This window comes from Ruditapes philippinarum, unplaced genomic scaffold, assembly GCF_026571515.1.
Source record: "Ruditapes philippinarum isolate M1 unplaced genomic scaffold, ASM2657151v2 ctg2700_1_1_1_1, whole genome shotgun sequence".
NCBI lineage: Eukaryota > Metazoa > Mollusca > Bivalvia > Venerida > Veneridae > Ruditapes > Ruditapes philippinarum.
In genome coordinates this window covers 63,737-81,402 of record NW_026854410.1, presented here as the reverse complement: position 1 = coordinate 81,402, position 17,666 = coordinate 63,737, and the positions used below count along the sequence as shown (strand labels likewise).

The following is a 17,666-nucleotide window of genomic DNA, read 5'->3' as shown; positions in this document are numbered from 1 at the left end:
AATTTAGTGTTCTCTAGTGTTATGCCGGGAGCCAACCGACTACATGATTCAACTTGACCTGTAACCTGAAGTGATGTGCAATACCTATGTTTTAGATTTGAGATTTTATGCTGAATTCTAACATGATCTATATTCAGCGATTTCATGAAACTGTTCTTGAATAGGGTAGGGACTCAATCGGTGCAAGCTTGAAAGACGTGGGGACAGGACTTGTTTTAAAGACTGAAGCCCAGGTCAAGGCACCCCCATTTGACGGTGGAGCTGCGCCTATGGTAATTGTTTTTGTTTCAACATATTTTGAAAATTCAGCTGCAGACTGCCTTTGGGAATTATCAAGATTAAACCCGCCATCTATATTAACGAGACCGGAATAACTGGCATCCGCAGCAACATTTACACCCTTTTCCGTTTGTTTTTGAAACTCTTGGGCTGACATCTTATGTTCATAAGTAAAACTAGCGCCAAATGTTACCTCTGTTGGAAAATGTGTACCATAGGTATCAATAAATTCAAAATAAGTTTCGTCGATGTTTGTGTTATTCAGCTTATGTATCCACTGGATAAATACTTCATCGAAACGAGGAGCTGCACTGAAAATAATCTTGCTGAAATAATATTGACATTTTCCGGATGAAATTATGTGTAAACACTTTCTCCTTTTGAAATTTCTGAAGACGACCGTTTGTACCCAGCGCTTGCAGAAAACTTCACACCCCAACCACCTCCCTCGACATGGGCAGACTCCGATAGGGCCTTTGCAAACTCGAACCTGTTTCTAGCAGTCGTTGAGGAGAAAGATGCATGACACGTCTGGAACAATAACAAGACCATCTGGGACACTATATCTGCAGTCAGCTGTTTGACCCCCGATGAATAATCTGCCCGAAATATTGGATAAGTGAAGCCGGGGTCATGACCAGTTGCAAGTGGATATCCTCAAAGAATATTGTAACCAAGAAGAGCATAGTCTACGTAAGAGAAAGACAATTTGAACGTTGGCCCTTCACATTCTTGAAACTGATTGTCGTTGCGATTTCCTGCAATAAATCATACTAGCATAAATCCTTTTGTTGTCCAGAGAGACGAAAGCAATAACTAATTGCTACGTAAATAATTATGCATATTACAGTGCGACCTTAAAGAACTACATCATAAAAGTCGTTATATTATGAGATTATACTGATTCTATTGAATGAGTACACGGCTATATTGTACGAGACACAAGCCGAGTCTGAAATAGATTTGACAGTGTAGACTTCATTTTTTCACACCATCATTTTATGATATTCTTTTGGATGACCTTTGTTGCTTTAAGTACAATAAGGATTTGAAAGAAATTTATGAAAATGAAAACGAGGCTGGATGGAGTACGAAAGATATTTTCGACTCTGAAAATGGAAACGAGGCTATATGGGATATGACATGCATACAGATAAAAAATACAGGTAAAGCTATAATGTTGTTGCATTCCATGGTGTATTGATTAATCTATAGTCAGAATTTTCTTTTTAGTATAAAATGAGTTATTGACAACATTGTATAGCTATAGAGAACTTCTCGTGTCCTGCATAATGCATACTACAGTCAACTAATATATTTTATACCGAGGTGACTTTTTCCTGATAACTATGATAAATTTATTCCGAATATTATAATATTTGTGTATTATATATCTAACAAGAATGTAACGTTTTTAATTTATGCCAATCATTCTGTAGAGCAGAAGCTTTTTCTTGCAACTGTGCACATTGAGTTCAAGTTTGTTTAAGCATTCAACACATACTTAAATAATAGAGAGAAACCGGCGTTTATTTCGAATTCGAAACGGTCATGTCATGTTTGGTATGGTTTGGTGTATTTCAAGTGCGACTTTAAAATTATGTTTCTATGCGCGCATGATTTAACATTATAATTTTTAAACAAAACTGTATTATGTGACAACTTTATATCTTAAATGATATGTTCTTTTTATATGTAAAATAACTAAACAAAATGATTATATTTCCCTTTGTAATAAAACTATTTTCCATGGTCCAGAACTCTTATATATTAAAATCTAAGAGAACCTAAGAGACTATGTCCATCTTTCACAAAATAAGTATCCATAACTATCGTTTGACAAATTAGAACAGATTAGTTATAAAGCTACTCTTTACATTTGATATTATTCTATTTGAAAATTTTAGCTCATCGTTGCCTAAATTTTAGCATATGATTTTTATATGCTCTTAATTGAATTTAACTTGATACATTTGACAAAATGACGAAAAATCAGTATCATATTTATATATAATTTGGACTTGTCGTTAATTAATTATATGCTAGATAATTAGAAAATAAAGAAACAAACCCGATGTTTAATCGTTGACTTTACACCCAAGGTACTTATGAAAACTCGATAACGCTGAATTATCTTTATACTGCTCATGTTGATAACTGATGCAATGTGAATGAGTTAAATGATAACGATATGTTGAATGTACTTAGTTGAAGGTTAAATATACTAAGTCATAAATTTATATATTTCATGTGAAAAAAGACATTGAACTTTTTGTTGTATAATCTACAAGAGTTGAGAAAAGAGATGCATAACAAGTTACAGTTGAGCAAATTTGCATTATATCTATTTGCCATGGCATTCATTTCATATATCGGTAAGATCTTGAATCAATTTTATATTCTCTCTGGTTGTATCATTTATATGAAATATCTTTACTTTCATTTTTATAGTTATTTTTTTACTGTTTTCCCCTAAAGGGGAATGTTGATTATGTAACTTAATAACTTTGAATTGCTTTCTTAAAATTAGACACAGCCATGCACAAATGCCTATTATTGTTAAAACATGTATTTTAGAATGTCTGACTCTCTAAAGCATTCATAATGATATAAAAAAGAGTAAATAAAACATATACTTATAAACAACTTCGAATATTCAGTTAAAATACGTGGACAACTTTAATTCTCGAAAGACTGCTCGTATGCAATGATATGATATTTCATTAATATCAAAGTTAGCATTTCTCTTTATATGCTTCTATCCGGGTAATACATATGTAAGCACTGCAAAAGAATCAATAGAGAAACAAGCAAAGAAACAAAAACAAAACAGACAAACAAACAATAACAACAACAAAGCGCATACACACATACGCGCACGCACTCACACACACGCTCGCACGCACTCATGCGCATTGGTAAGGACAGGATAACACTCAACTTGACCCTTACTTTTTAACCTCAACAATACATGTTACAGGGTAGTAAAACAGCCATTTTTTGCTCATACAATGTATATAATTATCTAAGTCAGAAAAACACACTTTAACACATAATCATTAATCTGCATAGTCCATTTACCGATATTAGATTAAGGGAAGTAAATAAAGGTTATCTATTATAAAAAAGACAAATGTTGTACATAATTCAACGTCGCCTGCGGGTAGCGACATCACACTGAAGGTTAAGAAAAGTTGCCACGACATAAAACACATACTTGCTAAGGGCCAACAAATTGCAAACAAACTACCTACTAACCTACGTATTTTGTGCCTATTTTAGAGTGTAACCTTGTGAGAGTAGACAAAACTGAAGACGGTATTCAATGTTCTGCACATTGTATAAAGAACATTTCTGACCATGTCGTATGCAACAAAACAACTGGGGAATGTACCTTCGGCTGTGCTGACGGATATGCGGAACCACATTGTACCATGCGATGTTCAGAAAACGATGTAAATTGCAAATCGTGTCGTATTGACCCCAATACCAAGTAACTACTATAACATCTTATATCGTCTTTTATATAAAGGACTATTGTTAAGAACAGCAAAGTCAATGCATTCAATGATTTTACGTAAATGTATTATATATGTTACACTAATAATCACTTCAGACTGTCTTTTTCTATTTGAGTAGATGGTTTAATATAAACCTAGAGTTTGTGCATATACCATTTTAGTAAACATGTTCTTACTACTAACTATTTCATGTATTTTCAGTTTCAATGTCATAGTTAATAATGTCATTGTGATTGTAGTTAAATTATTTAGTTAATTACCCTAGACCACACACTTCTCTGCTTGTACATTTAATCTATTTACATAATATCCTTTTAACTGTATATACCTTAATTAAAAACTATTTACAAAAAACAACGATAAACTGTTTTTTAACTTTGAAAGTGTTTGGTTATTTACGAATATATATTAGAAGCAACATCTTTACGATAGTAAACGTGAGGTCACTTGTATGAAATTGATACCTGTTTAAATGAAAAAAGTTTAGAAGTCTTGAAAAAAAAATAGGGCGTTGTAATGTTAAAATACTCAAAACTCATTAGAAATGAAATAACATAATACCCTTTTGGTTGTTTAATATTATCTTATTCAAATAATGCCTGTATTGTGTATGTCCATGATTTATATTAAGCGTGAAATATCTACCACGTATATACGATTCTTTTTTATAGAGAATAAGATGAGCATTAGCATTAAACGTTACAGTTAAACGTCAAGGTCATATGTTATTTACAAGTCATTGTTTTTGTCTTATTTGCTTTGTCCTATTATGGTAAGATGACATATTGTCTAACAAACTCATTTAGACACGATCTGTTTTTCTGTCAATAAAAATCAAGTATATATTGAAGTGTCTTTGAAGAACAACATGTTTTTAACCAACCGGTTTTTGTTTGACGCTAATAGTTTTTTTTTTGACTTTTCATTCATTCAGCGGAGTGGTATGTAAAGAATGCCCAATGAATTTCTATAGGAGCGGTGGGAAGTGTTTGAGTTGCAACTACTGGTGTTTAATGAACAGTTCTATTCCGACTGCAACTTGCCGTGAAAGTGACGGATATTGTAACTCTGGATGTAAACCTGGTAGATATGGCTTTATGTGTGGAAACAGATGCAGCTCAACCTGTAAAGACCGCTGTGACAGATCTACAGGTATAATTTTTATTACACTAGACAGAAACATTAATTTTGTTTATTTTTTCTTTATACACCACATAATAATAGTTGTTTGTAAATCGAACCAAAGAACAATGTAACAATTCTTACCTTTAATTTGCCATGTATTATTGATGTCAGAAAATATGTTTCGTATCTCAAGTCCTTGTGTCCTTTCAACATGTTGCCGTGTTTGTGTTCGGAACCCTATTGGAAACAACATCACCTGTTGGTAGGTATGGTAGAATATAATCATGGGGCTCTGTCAAACTAGCAAAACTTGTAATAATTTACAAATATGTATTAATAGGATTATTGTTGGAAATATCATTTTTAAAGATCTATATCAAATTTGAAAATTAATAGACATACGCTTACAAAATATATGTATTACATTTTGTTTTCTCAATTTACAAAAAATAAAAAATAAAACTGATTCATTCCCAGGAGAGTGTTCCGACTGTAGGTTTCCAAGTTACTGCGGGCCTAAATGTCAAATACAGTGCCAAGATGGATGCTCACTGCAGCAATGTAACCAATCCTGTAGCTGTACGAACGGCTGTACTACTACCCACTGGGGAGAGAAATGTTCTAATCTTTGCAACGCTAACTGCAATGCACCGACAGATGTCAGTGTTGCAATTTGTGATAAAATAAACGGAACTTGTCTTCATGGTTGTAAAAACAATGCATATTGGGGAACACAGTGCCAATACAGTTGCTCAATTAATTGTTTAAACGGGACTTGCTATCAACTGACTGGATCCTGCATTGGAGGATGTCTAATTGGTCAATATTATGATGATATGTGTACACGTGTATGCACTACTAAATGTGTAAACGGCACGTGTGATGAAAACGGCATATGCGATATTGGATGCATAGACGGTTGGTACGGGAAAATGTGTGATAAACAGTGTAGTGAACATTGTTTTGATAGAGTCTGTAATCGAAGCGATGGTACATGTCTAAATGCATGTCAGTCTGGATGGTATGGTCACAAGTGTGGACAACAGTGCAGTGATAGTTGTCTGGATGGAACATGTGATAAGGCAACCGGAAACTGTAGCAATGGTTACGGCATAGAGTACAAAGGTCCAATTTTAGGTGGAGGTAAGCAGTGTTTATATATGTTGCAATTTTAAATACATAATTGTGGTGCATAGCTCTTATTGCTTTACTTTTCTTTTGGCTACAGATTTGTAGCGTAAAATGTACAAATGACAAATCGTTCACGGCTGTACATGAATATTTGGAATCATTACTGTATCAAACTGAAAAATTAATATCTAATAAAAGACAAATCGTAATTTACATTAATTAACATTTCTTACTTCCACTATAACACCATTATATAACACATAATTACACAGAAACAAACTATAACTCTATATAACGTAAACTGATTAAGTAATTACATGTAGTTGCAAAGGCCAAGTATAAATTTGATTAATGTGTATCAATGTGTATAGATGTGCCTTTTATTTGTAAAATGGTCAAGTTGAAAGCGACGAAAAATATGATTTTATTTAGGCAGTGTGTGTTTTAAGTGTGATGACATGTCCAGTCCGCAGTACTGTGATTCTCTGGTCCACTGCAGACATGGAGAGGTGAATACGAAAATAAGATATAAATGTCAAATTACTTTTCTTTATTCTTAATTTGCTATATATTTATTGTTCAAAATCAAAGAGAAATATTACGTTTTTATCTACATTGGGTTACAATAAAATTATATAAAATTTAACAATGCTCATTAAATATAAGTAAGTTAAAATGAAATATTATAAATTTATTGACATTAATTTTGCAGACTATAATTAAGACATCTTTACCTAGCTTTGTCCATTTTATCGTAATTTAGAATGACAAATACTGGTAAAATAAATATGTTATGGTTTCAGAAATGTTTTCTCGAGTCACACATTGTCAGACATGGGAAAATATTTCGCTCTGGTTGCATGGAAGAACAGGTAAATCAAAAGCATGTTGTAGGGCCTTTGCACAAATATTTACAGCATAAACGAACTTAAAAGCAGGCAGTTTGTTGTACGATATCGGAACTAAGGTGTTTTAAGCTAGAAAAGAAAATTAGACTTAAAAGTGCAGAGTAATTCGCAATAGATGACGAGCTGTGATTAAAAACAATTTTAACACATCCAGTGTAAACGAGGATTACTGTGTCGCTCTTATTAATATCAATGAAAGATAAGTCTGGTAAAAATGACCATAATTAAATGCTAAAGATTAATTGTTGTAGATACATCAAGCCTAAACGGTGTCAACTGCCACGCTTATAGTAAAACGTCAAAGCGAGGTATGTCTAGAGTAAACGGGAATAAGTGAGAATATGTGAGATAATGAGAGATATGTCCACAGTAAACTAGGGCAAATTCTTGGTAAAAACAATGATAGGGTTAGTGTGTGTATAAAGTGAATGGAGGACAATCTCTGACAAAAAACCAATCAGAAATTAGTTTAGAGGTGACATGTTTATGGAACTAATGGTTTGAAAAGGTCTTTGCAACCAACAACATGACACTTGTGATCAGTGAATTAACTATAGTTTTGACGATATTCATGTGCTATTATAAAGTCAACTAAAGTAAGTAAGTAAGTAAGTAAGTGAGTGAGTGTGTGAGTTGGTGAGTTCGTGAGTGAGTGAGTGAGGTAGGTAGGTAGGTAGGTAAGTAAGTAAGTAAGTAAGTAAGTTGGTTAAGTACTACATCAAAACATATTATGATTGCATATTTTGATTGCATTTACAGAGGTGTAACATGCTTCAGACAAGTAATTCTAGTTCAGTATGTGTACAATGCTGCAATGGACATACGTGCAATAACATAGGATGTGGCAATAACGGTATTTTATCCTCGGTGCTAAGATTTCTGTCTACATTGTAGTAATGCCTGATCTATTATCTATATCTATTATATGCTTAAATCTATTAGAAATTATTTTCTTCGTTTTAAGCTTAAAGTTTTGGAAATAAGATAAAGACATTGAATTATCATAATTGTCAGTGTATAAGTCAGAAAATATTAAAAGTACATAACAAATGTCTGAAAAATTAAGACCTACATAATTATTTCTACGACTATGGTTAAAATGAAATCAAATATATACATAAGTGGATATTTTCTTCAGATGCTAGAGCATGACGATTTTCTTATTTTAGTATGAAACAAAATTTACATAATAAATAATTCAAGAGCAGTTTAAACCATTTATAAAATGTACATCCAACATATTATAACATATTACAAGAAATGATTTTTTCTTGTCCATATTTTCCAGATTTTCCAACACGTGAACATCGTGGACCTATGTGTTTAGATTGTCATCATTCTGGTGGCCCTGTACATTGTGATTCTGTCACGTTGTGCTCACGTGACCAGGTAACATAGTATTTCCCTACGCAAATAGTTTGATTCTATACAAAGCTATCACAAGAGACCGTTATTATGTAGACAAAGGTTAAATTGTATCAACTGTATCTTCATTATTCGCCTTTTAACAGTAATTTAATTTCATCAGTGGTCCAGGGCAAGCATGCAAGTTCGATCCACCCGTTACTTTTAATAATAACAATAAATTATTTTCTTCCAAGTAAAACAAAATTAAAAAAAAACAACAACAAAACACAAACAAACACAAACAGAAAAGAAAGAAACAAGCAAAACAATCTGTATAAGTATTTTGTGAATTATTTCCTTGATGAACAATTGAATTCTTACAACTTGCATTACAAACCTACAATACCTTCTATGCTATGAGTAACAGCTCCTTGACGGTAATCTTTTGTAGAAGAGTTATATTGCAGGATGCAGTCATTGACTACCGCCCTTCCTTGTTGATCTACGTTTTCATATTTTCTATTGAAGGTTTGTTTGATAGAAAAATTCCAATGGGGAGATGATTTCCACTTCAAACAAGGCTGTGTCCACCAAGTGGTGAGAACTCACATTACTTATTGTAAAACGATTTCACACACTCCCAAACAACATCCTTGCAGTAAATAAGAACCCGCACATGTTGAAAAGAATGTTACAATTTATAGACATATGAATTTCAAGTAAAAAGTTATTTATTTTTCTTTAAACATAAAAGCACATTTTTAAAAATATTTTGCAGTGTAGTGCATTATCGTATCACAAAAGGTCAATTCCCCTCTGTCGTTCATGCTGTGATAAAGACTTCTGCAACTGGAATTGTACATCTGACGCATCAAATAACGGAGAAATATTTGTTGGTATGTATTCAGCAATGACTAAAAATTAGTCATTTGTTCTGTCAATTGTCTTTTTTTGCATGTGTTCAGACACACATTCGGAAATCTACGTTGCAAAAGTTGCACCGTTATTCATCTCGGTGTTGTTGTATTCTTTGTTGGTCCATCGGAACAAATTATTTCAAAGATGAATACTATCTAAACCGGTGTTAAGGAGCATAAGGGAGATTGTATCTGTTTTCATCTTCCATGAAGAGACCTAATCGTACCTAGTTCACAAATTTAACTTCTTTTCTTGTTGTGTTTTTTTTTTCTCCAGGGATCTCCTCTAATCAGAATGTTTTTTTTATTATCATATATACGATATATCTGTCGCACACTCGTTTATTGGCTTTAACAAGAAAACTGCTCATTGAATTAATTGAGATTTGATCATAAGTATACATGTATATGAAGTTTTTATATTTTGCTATTTTCTTTTGATCTTCTTTAGTAGTTAAGTTTCTATTTCTCCACAGTTTACATACAATCTTTTTTTTAAAAATCTTTATATCTTTACTCATATACATAGGGTGATCAAGAAATACTCGGCATTAAGCCATGTATTCAATGATACTTATTACATATCAATGTCAAAAGACTTTTGAAATGTACAATTAAAATAGTTCTATACATGTGGAAGTATTTTGTTAGAGTTCCGCAAATATTGAGATTTCCTATTAAAATTTCGACCAAGCCACACACAGTGCCTGTGTATTTGTTAACATTTCCAACATTTTGTTCTATCGTGGCCCGCAATAATCTGTATCAAGGTTGTTACAACTGTCTGAAAAAGTATGGGTCACTCACAAAAGTTTGTCTGACTAAGTTGATACTGTAATGTGTGTAGTTTCATATATAAAATCCAATTGCTCTGAAGGAGAATTTTCTAAATTGACAGCACTACTTTCTGGACCCTTTGGTGACGACTTCTACAAATTTTGGACGTTCTAACTTCAAACCGTTGAAACTTGTTTTAACACAAGAATCCAACGTTAAAATAACCTTTAGTATTTGTACTTGATTGTTAATAAAATGATGTTCATGCGAAGTTTTTCAAATTATATCATTTGATGTATTATACTTAACAACATACGTCGCGTTATCTGACCACTGTGGCATAACCAAGCTTATTTGAGACGTACTGAAACGGTACTGGACCACAATAAATGAATCATATTTTAAATGGATGAAACATTACAAACTTTACACAGTATAATAAAGTTATTTAAGAAAGAGCACCTCTTACATTTACAAAGGTATTAACAAAATATGTGTATTTCTGGATCATCCCTAGTAAAGTACATAATAATAATGAATAATTCTGAAACTGAAATGAAATTTATTTTTCCCGAATTTATTAGATATATATATTATAATTTCAGGTTGATGAGTTGGGTACAAGTTGTAGCACAATCGAGGGAGGAATGTTCGTGTTATATGTTTTGTATACTAGAAATAGATAAAAAAAATTAAAAAAATGTATCTTACACCTATATTGACACGTATATCGACAACGCAACGACATAACAATTAGTCAATTATCCAAGGATATTGCTCACTTAAACAAAGACGCTTAAACACATCACATAGATTATTATTACTGGTCAATGTCAAGAAAAAGGGCAAGAATAATGTTAAAACTGTTTTCATAAAATTCTTTGTTTTCCCTATATATAATAAAATTCACCATCATCATCAGTCCATTGTCATCATTATCAGTACATCGTCATTATCACTGTCCGTTCATCATCATCATAAAAAGTCATCATCATCATCTTCATCTTCATATAATCACCATTGACCCCATAAAATATTTCCGTTGATGATCATGAAATTGTTAATGGCTAAAGATGTGAATAATGCACTGGTAAAATAATAGAAATAACACATTTTCTTTCAATGCATCCGGAGATAATAACTTGCTTGCTTATTCTACCACAATAAAGTCAGTCTAGACGGTTGAAATTGATATTTGATATTATATTGTATGGGAGTCTTTTTCATCTCTTACTGTTTTGATAAATAAACATTTTACATTAATGAATTGTACATCAATACATTAACATCTAAAGCTGAGTCGGAATGTTGAAGAAAATGTGATTGTTGTATATAAATTGTCTTATTTATTGTTTTCTTCCTTTACTTAGACTGTCCTTGGTGTAACTTAATATTATAGCTTTAAAGGAATACCTGTTGCATTTTAAGACTAATGTCACATACCAAGAGTATACACACACACTTCTGACATGTTTTAATAGTATTATTTGAATTTTAACCAGGAACAGTATTAGTATTCATAAAAAATCCTGATATCCAAAATTACATTAAAAAACATAAATCTAAATAACGTTGTCACTATTTTTAATCGAGCGTATGATCGATGTTTTTTCGCAGCGTTCTTTTAAAAAAAAAAGACAAATCCAAGAACTGTACTTTATTCGTAACAATTATAATTTCCTGAATTGAAGATTTTTTTTATATTTACGACAGAAACAGTTTATACAGGCAACTGATTTCCTTTCTGTGTAATATTTCCAAACAATGTATATTGTGAACAATATTTCTTTGTGTACATGTATTATGGCATTTATATGTATAATTTAGATATAGATATGCTGGGCAATTAAAATGTAGTTACATCCACAGGAGTATTCCTACGGTGAAAAATATGAACTCTTTAATATGATACTATAATACTGTTCTTCGGAAAAAACACACAAAGACCAATAGTAACAAGTTTAAGAGAACAATGCTTGAATAAGTAAAGGGTAAGATAAATGTTTCATGTACGCAACTTACCAGCTTTACCAACTGTGATGCAAAATTCTAAGTTGCCCCATATACCATCTTCTCAACATGACATATTAAATCGATTCGCAGGCGACAACATGATCAATGACACATGTTATTAATGCAGGAGATTCATACTTCGTTAAGTTTCGTGGCGACAGAGAAACAAATGAAGAAATATTGATATGTAGATTGTTAACTGATCCATACTGTGCTCGTAGACAAAAACACAGAGGTCACTGGATTGTACCTTTATTTTAGCAAATGTAAGTCACGTGACATACCATCTAAAACGATTGTACTTACGGAAAATAAATCTTTAAGGTAACAAAATTATGCATGGTCGAAACACTTCTTGCTTTTTTAAAAAAATGATCACATTTTTCTATGGTTGAAAGAATTTTCTTTCGGACAAATAAACATTACTTGGAAGTGGTGTATGTATGAAACTGCTTAAAAAGTTGTTGGCCGCTCTTAGGATATATACACTGTAGTATATTCTATTGCAATAGATTAAAAACGAGAACAGCAGTTCCAAGAAAGTTTTATTTTCTAAGTATATTATGACTTTTCTTGCCATACGTTCGTGTAAATCTTTCATACATTTACTATTGAATTTAGACTTTTTTCGCAGAGTTATTGTCATTTAGTATCATTTTCGGGGTAAGTTATGGCCCCTTTTAGACGTTTTTATAATTCAGTTTTAGAGTGAACCCCTTTTGTGCATAGGGCTTCTAAAAAACTGTAGAATTATTAACTAATATTGACTGTTGACCTGGTTTGTGACAGTTTGGACCCAATGCCGTCTATTTATTCACACAAAAGCAGGTACACGCACACACGCAGAGGCACCGCAAACATTAAGGGACTTTTAAATAATTAAATAGCAAAAAATGTACACATTTTACTATCATATTTATACTGATCTTTCAAGATTTTACTTAAATAACTATTAATTGGTTTCACTGATTTTAGATTAGAAAGATAGGAGTTTTAAAGAAACTGACTAAACATAAAATGCTTCATACCTGTTTATTTTTACTTGATATATTATATAAAGCCTCGTAGATTTATATTTGAATTTTAATTCACTATTGCTTGAAATTTGAAGTGCTGAAGATAACTTCAGATAACATGCTACGTGTTCTCGGCCCATTCTTAAGTACCCTTTATTCATGTCACCTAGAGCTCGTGGTCTCGTGTAATTTACCATAACAATTTTTAACTCCTATCCGGAAGTTAAAATCAACAACCGCTTTGTTTTTGTTTAAACGTGAAATTTCTATAAGCCTTGACTAACTTTTGATTTTTACAAAATATTTTCAGTATTTTCAAGTTATAGTTAACTAGGTATATACTTGTAGTGTAGTTGTAAATATAAATAGATACATATACAGTATAATGATGAAAACTCCCTTTAAAAACACATATATATCAATTACTTATTACACAAGTATATATATCCGTTTTAAAAGTAATGACTCAGATTAAAAAGGCTTAGATCAATTGTTTTTTGTTAACATTGATGGGACAACATAAACAAGACAATGGATATCAGTATTTTTGTAAGTAAAATATAATAAATATTTTATCAAATATTTTAATCTAATTTTAATTTTTCATTATTGACCTTAACGTGTACTGATGAATTTAACATGTTGTCTTGATCATCCTGTTGTTCTCTTTTCAAAACAAATCAAGAATTTAGAACTTTTTGGTAAAATTTTAGTAAATTTTGATTTATTGCAAAATTACATTTTTGTATAATATACGTACATGTATACATTTATAAGGTTATTTTGTACAGTCCTTAGCCAACATCGTATCTCGTTCCCACGACTTAATAACTCGTGGCTACAGCAGAGTATCTCGTTCCCACAACATAATTATCTCGTGGCCACGACTTAGTAATTCGTGGCCGAGACATAGTATGTCGTTCCTACGACTTAACTATCTCGTGGCCAGTAACTCGTTTTAGTAACTCGTGGCCACGACTTAGTAACTCGTGGCCACAACATAGTATCTCATATCCACGACTTTATTATCTCGTGTCCACGACTTAGTAATTCGTGGCCACGACATAGTATCTCGTTCCCACGACTTAAATACCTCGTTGCCATGACTAAGTAACTCGTGGCCACGACATAGTATCTCGTGGCCACAACATAGTATCTCGTCCCCACGACTTAATTATCTCGTGGCCACGACTAAGTAACTCGTGGCCACGACATAGTAATTCGTGGTCACGATATAGTATCCCGTTCCCACGACTTAATTATCTCGTGCCCTCGACTTAATTATCTCGTGCCCACGACATAGTATCTCGTTCGCACGACTCAACTATCTCGTGCCCACGACTAAGTAACTCGTGGTCACGACTTAGTAACTTTGGCCACGACATAGTATCTCGTGCGGATGAGATAAATAAAAACATACACATGTCACCTTTGTGCCACCGTATCAAAAGGCAATATACTTGTTCATTCAAATATCTTTATTTGTATACATCATGGTCAAGTACGCTTGGTTGGTTATTGGTCTATTCGTTTTTGCCTTTTCATTCTGTTTAAGACCTGCAGACATGTTTTTACATAATTTTAACATATTTCATGTCTGAAGTATTGTTATACAGTGAATACTTTACAATTGCGATGGACGATTTGATCAGATAAAGCTTTTTTTGGTGAAACCTGTTAATTTTAATTTTAGAGTTGTTGTTATCTTTATTGTATTGATATTTTAAAATGATAATAAAATATTGTATAAAATATATTTAATAAATTAAGAATCGAACACACTATCTCTCTTATCCAACGCCCACTAAGCTACCGTTTCAGACATTACTGACGATAAAATATTAAGCGTACTGCAGTATATTTTATTTTGTCATCAGTTTGGGTTGCTATTTGAGATTAATAATATCTGTCATATGCTGCGGTTCAGATCAGAATATACGTCCCCAAGGACCCCCCCCCCATTGGCAGGTTCCCGAGAGACGGATATTCCAATCCGAACCGCAAAAATATGTTGGATATTTTTGTTGCATATTCTACCATTTTTATCATATTTTAAATCCTTTTCCTTCATAAAACAATTTTCCATGGAAATATATGTCATTAAACCCGTAACAATTTTCTTACAGCAGCGTATGAAATTACAACTTCATTCACAACGGCGAAATAAAGTCATCCTAAGCATGCCCTTGTATAGCACGCGACTCATCTGGCACCCACATGACAGACGAAATTAATGGAAACACATGGAATCTGATATGCATGAAATACTCTGTCAAATCGTTGTAATAGTTTATTTATGCTTATAAATGAAAGTCTGGCTTTCTATCTAGTGATATAAAGCCCATATTACTCATATTATGTCACTCATAGTGTTGTTAACATAGCTTTGCCAATTTTTTGTGGCCTATATATATATATATGTTTCCGCAAAATTCCTTATAGATATATTGTGTGTCTTGTGCTTTAAGCATTTTTCTCAAATCAATGACAATTACTGCACTAATATTATTTTTCCACCGCAATGATGACGTTATTCCCCAGGTAAACTCAGTAACAACTGCCCTGATACTCTTTTTCGGGTAACCTTCAACCTCTGACAGACACTCGCTAAAATGTATTTTAAGTCTAAAAGAAAGAGAATTTCAAGGAAATTTATAAGTTAACAAATCTAATTTCATCTATTCAACACTAGATATATTGTCCTTGCAACGAAGAACACTTTTAGGGCTTACTTACTTTAAGAAATTAAACAAAAATCACATTTATTCTGTCGATTGTTCTTTTATTTCCAGTGTCAAGATGTTTTCTAAGTATTTCTCTTTATCCATATATATATATGGGTATCACGTGGGTATCATTGTATTATTTAACTGACACTAAATAACATCAGTATATAATTAAGAGACACTTGTTAGTGGATGTGTGTAAGACACTTGAAGTTGTTGAAATCCCGTTCTGCTGTATATCAAATTAAAGGGGAACAAATAAACTGAAATAATTTTGTCTTATTTTATAATAATTATTGCTGTTAATGTTATTGAAAATGCCAGTTTGGGTCACATGTGGCTCTGAGTCTATCACATCGTTCGGATGCGCATTATCATATCACTCGGGCTACGCCCTCGTGATGTAATTCCTCGCATCCGAACTCCAAACAGTGATTTTATTGAGCGATAAAATCACTGTTTGGGATAAATATTTTCTTAAGTTAAATATTGTAAAGTGAACAAAGGAATCAATTTTCACATTGCATACGGCTAAAATAGCACCTACTGTATGGTATTTTTTCTTGTTTCGTTTTTCTTTTGTTGTTGTTTTTGAATATGCTATACATGAACATTTAAATAATCACACAACCACGTGATAAAACATGTCCAGGTGTGATACGCGGTTGTGAAAAATAATTCTCCCACTTCGTGGTCTGAAGTAACATGGCATATTTACTCAGAACAACTAAATATCCTCTATTTACAAGTAGGCATACAATGCTGACATTCTATTTCTTGAACAGCGCTTCCCGACAATCTGAACAACAAAAGGTAGTTCTCAAAACAGCTTAAAATAAGCGATGTAAAAGATAGAAATATTTTTATTTTGTTACAAGTATCCAACGAATTATAACGCATAAAAAGTTTAAAAGTAGCTTTGGCATATAGAATTGTCAATAAAGCACAATCACAAATTACGCGGATGAATATCATTTTAATCAATGACAATTGATCGGCTATTTTCGAAAAGCTTCGGAATTAAACGCCGCCTAAGTGAACATTTGTTATTAAGACTTTCTGAAAAATAAAGTAAGGATGTTGACTCTAGGACAGGGACGAATTTAGGGTAGTGGATGATTGATAATCAATTTCTACCATAAGTAACGGTCTTATAAGTTAAGCACCCGATAATTCATTTCACATAAACAATGCGCTATCTTTAGCGAGGCCGCTATGGCCTCACTTCAGCGCGTATTATACAAATCTGACTGTCGAGTAGTGAAATATTATATACATGACCGAGTGTTTGGGCGATAGATTTTCGCTTGTCAAACAGAGAACGGAAGAATGTATTGATTCTGAAGTTTTGCAATGCATTTAGGCTAGGGATAAAGCTTTTTCTGAATTCAAAAAAGACAAAACTGAAGAGAATTTGAAAATCTTAAGAGCTTTAAGAAATAAGGCTAGCACTGTTATTTTAAATGCTAAAAAGAACTTTGTTAAATCTTCTTTGGAATGCAACAAGAGTGACTCTAAGTCTTTGTGGAAAACCCTAAAGAACTTAGGTTTACCTAGTAAATGTAACAAAGGCTCAACCAATATTGGTCTTAATATTGAAGGTGAAGTTCGCTTTGATAAACTAAAAGTTGCAGAACAATTTAATGCATTTTATACTTCTGTAGCAGATAAACTTGCTAGTAAATTGCCTACAATTGTTAAAGATTTGGTAGAAGCTTTGTTTTTAATTTTTATTCCTCTAAAGGGGTTAAACCAGACAGGTTTTCTTTTCAGTTGTAACAGAAAGTAAAATTTACAAATATCTTAACAATCTGAGTCGAAACAAGACTACTGGACTAGACGGCATACCGTCACGCTTTGTTAAAGACTCTGCCACTATCATTGCAGGTTTCCTGTCCCATATTAT

At 32.5% G+C, this 17,666-nt stretch overlaps 2 protein-coding genes across 3 annotated transcripts in view; both read left to right on the top strand.

Moving 5' to 3' along the window:
• The first annotated feature begins 2,466 nt into the window (after nt 1-2,466).
• On the top strand, nt 2,467-11,261 carry LOC132740057 (multiple epidermal growth factor-like domains protein 10). Its single transcript, XM_060727911.1, has 11 exons — nt 2,467-2,654; nt 3,562-3,772; nt 4,735-4,952; nt 5,403-6,068; nt 6,489-6,565; nt 6,860-6,928; nt 7,724-7,817; nt 8,253-8,353; nt 8,840-8,908; nt 9,090-9,207; nt 10,611-11,261. The coding sequence occupies exons 1-11, from the start codon at nt 2,585-2,587 to the stop codon at nt 10,613-10,615; spliced, it is 1,698 nt and encodes a 565-aa protein (XP_060583894.1). The 5' UTR covers nt 2,467-2,584; the 3' UTR covers nt 10,616-11,261.
• Nucleotides 11,262-13,504: 2,243 nt separating this feature from the next.
• LOC132740055 (multiple epidermal growth factor-like domains protein 10) overlaps nt 13,505-17,666 on the top strand; it is a 29,623-nt gene continuing 25,461 nt past the window's right edge. For both annotated transcript variants that reach the window (XM_060727910.1, XM_060727909.1), the window contains exon 1: nt 13,505-13,583. In XM_060727910.1, the coding sequence (XP_060583893.1) occupies nt 13,566-13,583 (18 nt within the window). In that variant the 5' untranslated portion in view covers nt 13,505-13,565. The remainder of the gene's footprint in view (nt 13,584-17,666) is intronic.

Excerpts from the sequence above, each read along its gene's own strand:
- LOC132740057 (XM_060727911.1), top strand. The coding sequence starts at position 2,585 with ATGCATAACAAGTTACAGTTGAGCAAATTTGCATTATATCTATTTGCC. Across the intron at positions 6,929-7,723 it reads CTGGTTGCATGGAAGAACAG|AGGTGTAACATGCTTCAGAC; the intron begins GTAAATCAAAAG and ends TTGCATTTACAG. Across the intron at positions 8,909-9,089 it reads AAGGCTGTGTCCACCAAGTG|TGTAGTGCATTATCGTATCA; the intron begins GTGAGAACTCAC and ends AATATTTTGCAG.